At 38.8% G+C, this 13,883-nt stretch overlaps 1 protein-coding gene across 9 annotated transcripts in view; it reads left to right on the top strand.

The window, feature by feature from the left end:
• Positions 1 to 13,883, top strand: part of ATE1 (arginyltransferase 1) — a 163,441-nt gene that overhangs the window by 115,923 nt on the left and 33,635 nt on the right. For all 9 annotated transcript variants that reach the window (XR_014146156.1, XM_081823377.1, XM_006738835.3 and 6 more), the window contains one exon: positions 4,845 to 4,965. Coding sequence is in view for 8 of the 9 variants with exons in the window: in XM_081823377.1 (XP_081679503.1) it covers positions 4,845 to 4,965 (121 nt within the window). In the remaining variant the exon portion in view is untranslated. The remainder of the gene's footprint in view (positions 1 to 4,844; positions 4,966 to 13,883) is intronic.

Genomic DNA, 13,883 nt, shown 5'->3' on the forward strand with positions numbered 1-13,883 from the left:
GGTTTGAGAGAATATTTGGTATGAAGCACTGAGATTAGCCTGTAGTTTGGAGAAAATGTTTTAACCTAATCTTCAGAACTTGATTTTGGTTGATGAGCAGAAGATGAAGTGTATACGTTTGTGACTTTTCAGTGAAATAAATGAAGTGTACTTAAAGAGTCAGAAAGAAAATCTCTGACCCACTATTATGAACAAGTACTACCTAAAAAGAATGTTGTGAAAATTTAGGAGCCTTGAACCACTACACAACTATACTTGCTACATTCTTTTTCTTTCTTTCTTTTTTTAAAGAGAGGGACTGAGGGAGGGAGGAAGAGGAGGGGGTAGAGGGAAAGAGAATCTCAAGCAGGCTCCACACCCGGCACATGAGCCCAATGCGGGGCTCGATGTTATGACCCTGAGATCATGACCTGAGCTGAAATCAGGAGTTGGACGCTTAACCGACTGAGCCCCCCAGGAGCGCCCCCTTGCTATGTTCTCATGTTCATTTCATCTTTGTCCAAGTCTGTTACTGCCAGTAGATTTTGAGTTATCTAGAGGCATGCATTTATTTGTTCATTGTTTAATTCTCAACATCTAGTGTCTGCATAGTGAAGATTCATTTCCTGTTCATTGACAATATTTTTGAATGTCAACGTCATTGTTAAATCCAGGTAATGGGTACAGGTATCTGTGGATGAATCTGCATAGCTGCATGGAATTTGTCTGTTTTAACCTTTAAAGACTTTTTTTTTTTAAGATTTTATTTATTTATTTGACAGAGAGAGAGATAGCGAGAGCAGGAACACAAGCAGGGGGAGTGGGAGAGGGAGAAGCAGGCTTCCTGCCGAGCAGGGAGCCGGATGTGGGACTCGATCCCAGGACCCTGGGGTCATGACCTGAGCCGAAGGCAGACGCTAACGACTGAGCCACCCAGGCGCTCACCTTTAAAGACTTCTAAGGTGATGCCTGACTGCCTCCCCCTGCCCTGTCCCGCCCCCCTCCAACATTTGATCTTAGCCAGTCATCATTCAGTTCTACCTTAAATTAGAAAATAGTGTCATTTGTATGTTTTGGGTTGTTTTGTTTTTTTTTTTTAACTTAAGATGATACGTATATTTTCTTTTTACTAACATTCTTGGGATTCTCTGCTTTTATGTCCTGTCATCACAATAGACAAAATATACCATAACATTTTTATTACTGTTTCCTTGTTCATAATGGTAGCATTTTTGTATTAAGTACAGAATTTTATTTTATTTTGTTTTGTTTTATTTTTTAAGATTTTATTTACGTAATCTCTATACCCATCAGGGCGCTTGAACTCACAACCCTGAGATCAAGAGTTGCACACTAACTGAGCCAGCCAGATACCCCCTAAGTACAGAACTTTAGAAAAATTAAGCGGGAAGAGCCAGAAAATTCTGCAAATGAAGAGCAATGATGGGGATGGTTAGATCAACTAGATATTAAAATATAATATCAAGCTTTAATAGTTAAAACCGTGTGGCACTGGCACATGAGTAAGACAGGTCAGTATATCAAAATAAATAGAAAGTGCTGAAAGAGATCTAAATGTATATGGAAATTTAGTAAGTTATTAGAAAGACATTTAAATCAGTGGGGGAAACCACGGTCCTAAAATGATATTGAGGCCACTTGGTAAACATCTGAAAGATATTAGCTTAGATCCTTTTCTTATACCTCACACCAAAATAAATTCCAGATGGAGCATAAGTGTAAACGTAAAATTATGAAACCATAAAAGTACTAGAAAAAAACATGTGAATGTTTTTATAATATTTGAGTGATAGTGACTTTTTAAAAATTACATTGCAGAACCTCAGAGGCCATTTTTAAAAATGATGAGTTTGACCACTTATCAGATTTCCACCTGGTGAAAGAAAATTGCATAGTCAAAAGACACATAAACTAGGGAAGTAAAACATATTTTGCAAACTAAGGATGAATTTCCTTAATGTATAAAGTTTTTCAAATAATAGGATCAGAAATCTAACAACAGAGTGGGCCAACATTATGGGAAAGGAAATACAAATTGCTTTAAACATATGGAAAGCTTTGTGATGCAAATTAAAACCACAATGAAATGCCATTTCTCCGATTGGCAGAGATTGAAAGTTTCGATTGTACACTGTGTTGGTAAGGATGTGGGGAAATGAACACTTGTGTCCATATGTTGCTAATGGAAATGTAAAATGGCACAACTTCTATGGAAAATAGTTTTGTGCTATAAAACATAAAAAACCTGACACGCATCAATTCCAATTCAAGGAATTTATCCTCGACAGATTCACAAATGATAAATGTCCAAGAATATATTTTCCTAAGTGGTTATAACCATTTTAAACCTGCAGTATCCATGTTCTACATAGTCCAAATCCTTGCCAGAACTTGTTACTCGGTCTTTTTAATGTTAGCCATTCTGGTGGGTGTGGTGATATGTTATGGCTTTAATTGGCATTTCTGGTAACTGATGTTGAATATATTTTCAGGTGCTTATTAGGCATTCATCTATATTTGGTGCCCTTTTTTGAAAAATGGATTTTTTATACTTGAGTTGTTAAGTTTTTTTTGTGTGTTTTGGATACAAATCTGTTTTCCAGTTTGTGTTTTGTTAATATTTTCTCATAGTCTTTGGCTTGCATATTTATTTTCTTAATAGTTTTTTGAGTACAGTATATAATTTTCACGAAGCCCAGTTCATCAGTTTGTTGTTTTTTTGTTATGGTTAATGCTTTTTTGTGTACTAATATATATTTGTATACTCCAGGGTGAAGAAAATTTACTCCTTTTTTTTTTCTGTAGAAGTTTTATATCTTTAGCTTTAATGCTTAGCTTTTTTCCCCTCAGCAGATTTCAAAATGGTCTATAACCCAAAACGAAAATAAAGAAGATTTAGACCCATTGCTTTAGACGGCTGGTTTTTCACATTTGTCAACATGGTCAGCATCACATCATGCTGCCACTTTCCACCAGTAAAACAGTTTCTGAATTAATGGATAGAATGACATTGCTTTTCAGTCTTTATTGCACCTACTAATTATGAATTCATCTCTAAAGAATCCTGTGTTAGGAATTTTCATGTTGGATGAGTATGTGGACCACCTGGAGCTGCCCCTTACGGACGGCCTTTCCTGCTCCAGGGTCACCAGGTGTCAGCAATGCCGTGAACGGTCTGGGCAGGTCAGGGTCAGGCACCCGAGTTCTAGTCTCCCTCTAGTCATGCTCTCTCTCTTAGCCGGCAAGCATTCCCATTTCATCTAGAATATAGCCCGAAACATGGATTTTGAGGCCTCACGGAATCTGTCCCAACCTACCTTTCCATTTCTGCGGTACCCTGTTTCCTGTTCCTCGGGGTGATCTCATACCAGGCCCCACTCTGTGTCCTCGTTTATCTTGTTCCCTTCATCTAGATTATTCTCATTCCTTTTCATCCTGCCCTAGACTTAACTTCAGTCATCTGTTAAATCCCCAGTAAAACTCCCCATCCCCCTTGACCTCTCTCCCAGCCTCTCCGGCAGGAGCTGGTTCGCATATACTTTCTTCAGTTACGCTCTCCGCCGTTCCCTTGTGGACTTCTGGATGCTTCGAGTGCTGGGAGGGTGTAGTGTTCCTTGTGTGTCTGAGTGAGGCTTCATATAGTGACCTGCACATAGCAGGCAGGTTAGAGTGCCTGTCTGTTAAAAAGGTATGTAACAGTGCTGGGTCTGTAACAGCAGTATTCTTTGTAAAGGGTTTCGTGCTAGAACGTGTTTTTCAAACTCTGAGGTTGTGACCCACTTGCTGTTTGTAAAAGCAGTATTTATGGTTCAAGAGTATCATTGAAAAATGAAATGGAATAGGGTAGGAAATAAAAGATTACATAACATGGGTAAGCATTCTATTTAAGAGGTTTGTTTCTAGTTCTTTATTTGCATATATGTTTGCTAGGTTGTGATGTAAAGTGTATTTCTTACTATGGGTTGTACTAAACAGAGTTGAAAAACACTACTGGATTTTAACCTCCATAATGAATTTTGAATTTCAAAAATTTAGAGAAGAGATATTTGGAATTTTAATTAACTTTGATGCTTCTGAAAATTTTCACTGAATGATTTCACGTAATTTGTACCATCCCCTGTTGATTGTCTACCAGATTACCTGTAGGCAAATGATTTTTTTCTTCAGCATCTAGTGTATAATCTTTGTTTTAGACTTGGAGTACATAATTGGGTTATAAATATAGAAATCATTTTTGCTAAATGGCATTTTTGAAGAAACTTGAGAGGATTTTTTACATAGAAGTTTACCTAAAATTTCTGTAATGTTTTTTAAACTTCTCTTAATTTACATTTACCAGTTTAGATTGTTCATGAAAGTTTCTTGACAAAACAGTACTTTTTAATACATTAGCATGGAATGAGTATTATCAATTGAGTCTACAAATGAAAACATCCTGAAATTCCATTTTGGAAAAGAAGTTTGCTCCAGATGTAAATTGTAATGCTGTCATGCGTGGAAAGACATTTCACTTTGATTTCAAAACTGGGTATTCTCTGCAATCAGCTCAGCAAGAATCATATATTAAATATTTCTTCAAAAAGAAAGTAGAAACCCGAATCTTCCAGATCAATACAGGCATCACAAATAGTGATGCATTACTTTTAGAGAGCTTTTGAATCAAGTGTGCATTCTTGGGATGGGGAAGCAGTTCCTAGAGTCGCTTAGTATTTACAAGAAAGCTGTTTCTGGTTGACTCTGTTTAAATTGGTGATTAAAACCTTTCCTAGAACTCTGGAGCCTTGTAACCAGGAAGTTACTGTGTTTGTAATGCCTGTGTTTTTTTTTCCTTCACTTCTCTTTAGGGTCAGTACAGACCTTCTGATTTGTTGTGTCCTGAGACGTATGTTTGGGTGCCCATTGAGCAGTGCCTGTCTTCGCTTGATAACTCCAAGTACTGCCGTTTCAACCAGGATCCAGAAGCAGGTATGTTCGGAGCAGAGCTCTGCCAGAAATCGTTGACAGTGTTTTTAGGTTCCATGTATGTGGTTTTGGCTCTTCATAGGGTCCAGGTAGCTTTTTATCTATTGTAGAATGTGCATAGTGTGTGCGTGTGTGTGTGTGTAAGCCTTTGGGACAGGGAGATAACATGTGTGCACGCATACAGCACTCTCACTTTGGGAAATAAATGCAGAAACCTCCTGTGCCTCTGCTCCTTACTAACCCATCTTCTTCTGTTACTATTGTTATATGCTTTGAGGGCTGATACCACTTTCCATTTCTTTTTACAACTATCACAGTGCATAAAAAAAATTGCTCACGGGCGCCTGGGTGGCTCAGTTGGTTAAGCGACTGCCTTCGGCTCAGGTCATGATCCTGGAGTCCCTGGATCGAGTCCCGCATCGGGCTCCCTGCTCGGCAGGGAGTCTGCTTCTCCCTCTGGCCCTCCCCCCTCTCATGTGCTCTCTCTCATTCTCTCTCTCTCAGATAAATAAATAAAATCTTTAAAAAAAAAAAATTGCTCACTAGATTGTTTAGCTAAGGTAAAGAAGATAGAAATACTGACCAGTTGGACTAAATAAAATTGGAATGGTTTCCTGAGGGCCAACAGGCTGGGATGGGTTTTGTGAAAATGCTTCCTTATTCTTCGTGTGTGTGTGTGTGTGAGAATACTTTGTTGCCTTTCTTCGTACATCTCTGGTGCCTCTCCTTTTTTGTCCCTTCTTCCACCTCCTACGCAGTAGAGCCCTAGCCCTATTTGATCTCCTTAGTATTCCCCATTTGGATACTCTGTGCCCTAGTAGTAGGCACAGACCGTAGTAAAAGTATAGCCCCGGGGTCAGACTTCCTGCGTTTGCATCCTGGCTCCATCATCAGCCTGTCAATTGTGGCCCTTAGGCAATTTCATCATCTTCCTGGCCTTCAAAATTAAGATAATAACAGAACCTACCTTATTGAGCTGTAATGAGGATCAAAGTAAGACAAACATGCTGAGAATAGTCCTGTATTATCGCTGAGTCGGTGGCTGCTAGGCAAATGAGCACACTGGATCCGCTACACTGTACCACAGGCTTTCGTCTGCATCTGCCTTTATTTGGTCTGATTCTTGTCTCCAAAAAAATGTGCAGTTCTACTCACCTCCCTTTTGTCTAGACCCCCCCTCAGTTTACTGCAGTCTCCCTCTACACAGCCCTCCTCACCCTGCCTGTGTTCTGCTGCAGCTTTGTTCATCACGTGTGAGTTGTGATGCTCTCGTGATGGGTTGCATCAAGTTCCCCTGCATGTTCTTCCTCCGACTGAAGTTCCTGGGTGTTCCCCTGTGTGCTTCACTGAGTTATGACTCCTCCCAGCCCACCAGAGGAGATGCCTGATGCGCAATTAAGAATAAAATATTTTTTATCTAGTCATCTATGGTCTAAGCTTGGAAAAAAAATCAGAAAAGAGAAGTGGAAAGGCCAGGCGAGGGGAAGGGAGTAAATGGAAAAATCAGATAGGAAGACAAAAGGGACAAGAGAAGAAATGCAGTAATTTCTTCTGTTCTAGGATGTGCATTTTCCCCGCATAAGTCAGGTTTTTTCTTACAAAAAAATTGGCTCATGTTCCATTGTATTTTGGTATCTCCTTGAAAAGCTGTTATGAAATCAAGAGGGGGCACTTCTTACCCATGATGATAGCTTAGAATCTGATGAAGATGTGGCCTTGGGACCCACCTGACTCCTAGGCCAGGCACCCCAAGGTCACCCCCAGGTTTCCTAGATATTTTAGGTTCATAGAGCAACCATGGCTTTATAGTTCTTGCACCTTCAGGATTCCATTCTTTGTTTCTAAGTAAAATTACACCTGACTGATCAAACAGATGTGTTGCTTAAAAACAGACCTATTGAATTTGTCAACTAGGGTTTGAGTCAGGCTCAAAAGGAAAAGCAATAATAAGTAGTTTAGAGAAAAGCATATACTTAATCCACTGTCCCTTCAAAAACTGTTTTTTTCCCCTTTTAGCAAATTTTCTCCAGGGTGGCTCAGAGCCATTCCCTTATGGTGAAAACTGCTAACCATGTTCGCTGCATCATTTCATGTTCATATACAAAAATTTGTAAGTTCCTTCCAACTAAATAATATGATCATGAGTTGGTTTCTGACTCCCAAACTTAAGACACAGTTTCACCTTCCCCTTTTTCTTTCCTTTTTGATCTGTTTTAAAGTTTCCTTCTTTTATATAATACCTGGAAACTAAGGCCATCACAGGCTCTCCCTGTTCTATAAAGTTGAAAAGGTAACTGAATACTTTCCATGCACCGAATGGACATTCAAGTAAAGATTCATTCATGTTAATAGGTTCTAAATTTATTTTCCAAAGTAAGTATAAATGAGCATTTCATGGCAAAATTTGAAGTCTCGTTTCGATGGTGTGACCCCGTGGTGAGTGAAGAGTATGTAGCATGCTCTCCTCCTGTAACCTATTAAATTACCTTTCTTACGGCACAAGCTTTAGCTCTTAATATTCATTGTTTAGAATTCATTTACAAAAGTCAGAGGAGTAAATTTCTCCAAGAATAGTGCTTCAAAGAAAAGGAAGATCCTTTTCTGTATGCTGAATCTTTGCAACTTTCAAGAGAACATCATACAGTTTTATCAGTATTGAATATCACAGTCCAGACACTATTTGAAATCAGACTTCTATCCTGTGGTTTTAGGAAATTAAAATGCAGTTACATGCTGGAGTGTATTGAGCATGCTGTGAAACATGGTCATTTGAGATTTAAATGGCAATCTGTGAGAAACTATTCTCTTCTCTTGGGCCAGTTTTGCTCTTACGTGACCCAAACAAAATACAGAGCTTAATATGGACACCATTGTTAGTCGGCATGGTGCTTTTTTTCCCCCACTAAATCTTGTTTCTCCTCCCAGCTTTTCAGTAGTTAAATTGCTCTGCAGAAGGCACAGCTGATCACCACAGGTCCCTGTAAAACAGAGCTTGGCTACAAGGTGCATCGGGGCCACTTGTAAGAAAAATTACATTTCCCTCTATCCTGAATTGATGTAAGCCTCTGGAAATCCTATTCCTCCCTGCCCTTGACCTCCCCCTCCCCCACCTCCCACATTTTGGAGGTTTGGGGTATATGGTTATTTACTTAATTAGGAAGTCTGCAGAATGATAAAAACCTGTTGTATTTACTGCTTTAATGTATGGTGGCGGGGGAGGGAGGGGCTGACAAACAGAAGCCACGTGAAAAATTCTAAAGACGTCCCTTTGTTCACGAACTGGTCTTTTGTTTTTGAATTCAGGACCTCTGCTGACTCTAAACAAAGGATTTTAGAAGGTTCTCACTTGATTTTTAAGTAAAAATCTGTTAGATTGCTTATTAAATTGATAGTTGGATATGTATAGAATTCAAAAATTCTTCATCACAGTTACATTTTGCTTTTCTTGTTTTAAATTATCTTTTAAAAATGTTTACTGCGAATAGTAGTAGATTTATCCAAATGCATAAAACCACTGGTAAGAAGAAATTGAAATGACCCTCTCATCTCTCTGTACAGCAGTAATCACTGTCAGTGTTTTTATGCTCTCCATCCGATGCTTTTTTCTCTGCATACCTCTGTGTACATTTTTTAAAAAACAGAGCAGGAGTCATCCTTCACACTTTTGTTATTGTTTTTACTGAATGCTCTGTGTTGCTTCTTCCTTTTAGTAAGGTAAAAAACTACTTGACCACTGATCTGGGGTTTCAGCGGACAAATGCCAGTAATTGGGCGATAGGCTGTGTCCAACACAGATATTTACAGACGGCATTGATGGAGTAAACCAGATGTTTTGGAGTTGGTTTTAGAACCATGATAAATTATGATTTGATTTGACTCTTAATGTTGTACAGGTGTTGTACTATTTATTGTTGGTAGTAAAATCCTTTTGCTTCCAGATTTATAACAAATGACAACTTCACCGAGCATACAGTATTTTCAAGTATCCTATGGTTCCTCCTGGGTGACCTCAGTTGATCCTCAGAACATGATGGAATTTTTCGTCATTGACCCCCTCAGATATCATTTATTGGGAAAAATACCAGTGAATACTTGTTTTTAATCAGAGATTTAAAATAATTTTAGTTCAAATATTGCTCTCTCATTTTTATAAGTAGCTCTTTTTAGTATTGACTTCAAAGGAGCTAATTAGAATGGTCTTTATTCTGTCTCTACTGATAATTACAGCAATATAGTCATTTTTACCACAGATTAGTCTAGATTTCACTCCCTCTTTTCTGTACATACTTTGAAATGTTTGTAAGAAATTTTCTAATTTGTTTTAAGTCATAATATTAGTAAGGATATTGAGTTTAAATTTACCGTAAAAATAATGGCATCTAATTTTATCTTAGTGCTTTATGCATTTACCTAGGTTAGAGAATTTCTAGGACATTTTACCTCTTCCCAGCCAGTTAATGAAAATCCAAGTGTAAGGAGCTTTCTTCTGGTTTGATCACCTGAAGTTCCAAGGCTCCAGTCTGTTATTTTATGTTGTTTCATCGGTCTCTTTACTCCATTCTTCTTTCTTGCCGGCATGGTTCCCTGGCATTTTTCTATATTTTTGTAGTCTCTGTCCCATGTGCCCATGGAAAAAGCAGGTCCCACTCTGACCGTGTGCGAAATAATCAGGTTCAGAAAGAGCTCTGACCTGTATTTGCTCGCCTGGTTTCTCTAAGTCTGGTATCACTTTCTGAATACTGTGTTCATGGTTCCTCAAAAGAGCATACCTTAGCCACAGTGTCACCCTGATCACTGGGAAATAATACGTAATGAGAAGGCAGATTTACCAGAACTTCCAAAGGCCCCTAAAAATGTGCTGCAGTGGTAACTTATAATTAAGTGGACAGTGTCTTTCTTTATTATAGGTATAGAATTAAGCTGGCTTTGAGGTTGGATACTTAGTAAACATATATTCTTTGTTGCCAGTGAAGATGGTGGTCCTGGGATGTGTAGCCAGGTGGAGAGAGAACCAGTGTCTTTGGAAATATGGCTTTTATATTTGGTGACTCTGGAGAATGTGTTTTGATGTGGAAAATATAAAAAGTTACAGTCTTTTTTTTTTTTTTTTAAAGATTTTATTTGTCAGAGAGAGCGAGCACAAGCAGGGGAAGCGGCAGGCAGAGGGAGAAGGAGGCTCTCCACTGAGCAGGGAGCCCGATGCGGGGCTCGATCCCAGGACCCTGGGATCATGACCTGAGCCGAAGGCAGACGCTTAACCGTCTGAGTCACCCAGGCGCCCCAAAAGTTACAGTCTTCTAATTTTTCAGTTTACTCTCTATCCACATGAAAATATGACTTCATTATGTTATTTCTATCTTTTCCCACTTAACCTGTTTTTCAAAGATATCCTTTCTTATCCAGGTGTTAGTGTAGCGCTAACATGAAGCTACACTACATAACGCTGCACTAATACGACTCCTGTTGTAAAAATTAGAAACTAGGTTTCCCTAGTTGACATGGTGTTTTCATGAGGACCGTAAGGAGCAAGAAAACAAAGGCTTTCCTATGGTATTTGTGAGTACCACTGAAGTATTATAACATTTTAGTATTTGCATTTTCTATTGAAAAATGTGCAACGGACTTACTGAGGTAAACTTCAACAGTTGCAACTACTGTTCTCATTTTTGAGTATCTTAAAGCCAGTCTTACATGAGAGAAATTTTAAAAATACTGCTTTACAAATTTCTACCAGCCAGTCTTTGCTCAAAAAGGCATGCATGAGCAGTGAGCCAATGACTGAAAATTGTCAGAGCCCTGGCCGGAGGCAGACTGAAATAGTTCTGAAAAAGTTTGAAGCAGACTTGAGGTTTCCATTTAGCTGTTCAAGAAATACTTCTCTGATCCCTTTGTCTTTTCTTATGGAATAAATTTTTTAAGTAAATAATTCCCTTTTATAATCACCCAGTTTTTAATTTAATTAATCCTGTAATACATAATAATCATTTTGAAATCATTCCATCCAGCAAGCTGGAAACGATCATGATGCTTCAGAACATGTCTATAAAATGCTCGTTCAGCCTGACTCTACTGTGTGGCGTCTTGCAGAGCTGCTTTGTTTGTTTGAATAAAAAACTGACATTTTTTATATAATGAAGAGGTTGTCCAAAATGTCAGGTAAAGAATAAAAATAAAGCCCATATCTGTTGTCTAAGTGCTGGATGAATGATGTCCTGTTGAACGTGAGCCATCATCAATTTTAAGTCCTTTATTTGATGTACTATTAAGACAGGAAAAATGTTGCTAATTAGACTATGACTCCATCAGTTTTAAGATGCGTCTGGGTTTTAGAAATGTCAGAATGTGTAAAAATGTGAATCTTAACATAGAGGAGGTGTAGTTCAGTCTTTGCACCATAATACCTGGGGTAACTACATAGTATTTAAAAGACTTGTTTTTATTTGTTAGGAAGCTTTGTGGCATCTTAATTCTAGGCATTAAATGTATTATAAATGGAGTATATACTTATGTATTGGAGCTGGAAGGTGTGGATTTCACATGCTTTTTTATAAAAATAAGATTACTATCATTGATCTATGATAGCAATAGAATTCTTTTAATACTCTGATCTAGGTACCTTACAAATTTTTGAGAAGACATGTAACTTTTTCACAGGGATACTTTCTTGTAATGAAAGTAAAATTTATTATTACCCAAAGAGCATTGAAATTCTTTAAGCATTGATGATTTCTGCACATTCTGGTTTTAAACAAATTTTAAAAATTTAAAAACTTTGATATGATAAAAGTAGAGAATTTATAATCTTTGCTTAGCCAAAAAATTGAATGATCTCTGACAATTGATGGAATGATCAAAGATTAAATAAGGAAAGAAGGGGCAAAAGATCATATCCCAGAAAGTCAATCAAGCTTATCATCAGCCCTAAATAATGTGCAATTAATTGAACGTTTTCCTATCTTGTGAATTATCAGTAAATATTCTTGATTTAACTTGTGCCTCTGTAGTAACAGAACATGAATCATTAGCTTAATTGAAAAAAAATCTTGAAGGATAGTTGGTGCTATATTTTGGTGCTGTATTTTGGAACCTGCATCATTTGCTAGTCATAATACAGTGTCTACTAGCTATTGGAGGAACTGACCCAAAAACAAATATAACAATCCAGAGGTTTCTTATATCATTCACACCCAGCTTCAATATAAGAATGAAGTCTCTACCTTTGTCTGAAAGGTATTTTTAAACTGTTTAGATTCTCTTTTCGATCTGTTAATATTCAGTCTCTCGGCAGAAAAATAAGCAAGCTATAAAATGAAGGTATGAGAAGGTCTGTTTATTTTATAATAAGTGTTCTTTTATGTGATGCTAGCAAAATGTTTTTAATATAAACATGGAAACTGGGGTAGAATTCCTGTTCTTGTAAGAAATGTATTTTCCTAGCTGCCGTTCATTTGAAATAGACATCATTTATGGGAGACTTGACTTGTTCATGCTTCTGTGGAGTGTTCACTGATAATAAAATGAAATTTGTCTGAAAATAGGAAAGACATGTTGACAATCAGGAAAGAAGTAAAGCTACCTGCTTTACTAACCCCTATCAAAATAAGAAAACAAGAGTCAAAATTCTGATGCGAAGAGACACTTAGCCTGCTTTCCCTCCAGAAGCAGATCCTGAAACGGGCTTGCAGTCCCGGGAGCAGGAGTTGGGGACTGGAGAGAGTGAACTAGGGAAGGAAAGAGGAAAAGATAACAATGGTGTGTGTGCACGGTGCAGACCAGCACTTCAATGACTGGAGTTCAGTCCCTTGAGAAACCGTCAGGGATGTCTCAGAATTGGCTGCCTGAAGAACCACAGGAAGACGTATGTGTCCCCTGGCTTTCACTGTCCCCTGGCTGATGACGGTCTCACTGGGTGTTAATGTCTCTGCATTTTGCGTTTGCACATGTCCAAGTGGAGATCAGTTTGCTGCATCTGAAAGGGAGGAAGCAAGACAGACCTTGCCCATCTACCCTTCACAGAACCTGTGCACTGTAGTGATGGTGTGAGTCACAGATAAGGGGGATAAGTGGCCATGCCCAAGCAGTGTCTAATGTAGAAGAAGTACTGAGATGGCATGTCCCTAGTGTCAGCTGACCCTGTCTGTTGCATTGGGGCAGATAGAGTAAGGACCACAAACATGAGAAAGTAGTGGACTTTAGGGGAAAAAAATAAGCTAGTTTAATTTGAAATAGTTGGAGGAGCCAGCCAAGAATTAGAATAAAAAATGTGAATAATTCATAAAATCATTCATTCAAGTATTTATCCAGCCAGTATTATGCTTTATGATGGAGATGTAAATTACTCATCCCGGCCCTCCAGGAGCTTAGTGGAGGATGCAGACAGCTCCCCAGCAGTTTCAGTGAATTGTAGTTAGTGGCATATTGGAGGAGATAGAAGATGCAGTTAGTCCACATGGGAGGGTCCTCAGCCCAGTTTTGGACAGGGTGTGGGAGGGCAGGGAATGCTTCTCGGATGAAGCGATCTGTTAGAATTTGTAAAGGGAGGGAATGCAAGAGCTTCAGGGAATGTAAGAGCATATTCAGAAGGGGGCAGAAAGCACAGCTAGAGTTTGGTGAGTGGGGGAGGCCGGGCGTGCTGGGCTAGGTGGGGGAGATGCAGCTGGCTAGTGAAGAACTTTGCTAATCATTATAAGGACTTCTGATGTTTCTCTTGAAAACACTGGAAGGGGCGCCTGGGTGGCTCAGTCGGTTAAGCGACTGCCTTCGGCTCAGGTCATGATCCTGGAGTCCCGGGATCGAGTCCCGCATCGGGCTCCCTGCTCGGCAGGGAGTCTGCTTCTCCCTCTGACCCTCCTCCCTCTCATGCTCTCTCTATCTCATTCTCTCTGTCTCAAATAAATAAATAAAATCTTTAAAAAAAAAAA

The sequence above is a fragment of the Leptonychotes weddellii genome, chromosome 6 (genome assembly GCF_054177405.1).
Source record: "Leptonychotes weddellii isolate Sample4059 chromosome 6, ASM5417740v2, whole genome shotgun sequence".
Taxonomy (NCBI): domain Eukaryota; kingdom Metazoa; phylum Chordata; class Mammalia; order Carnivora; family Phocidae; genus Leptonychotes; species Leptonychotes weddellii.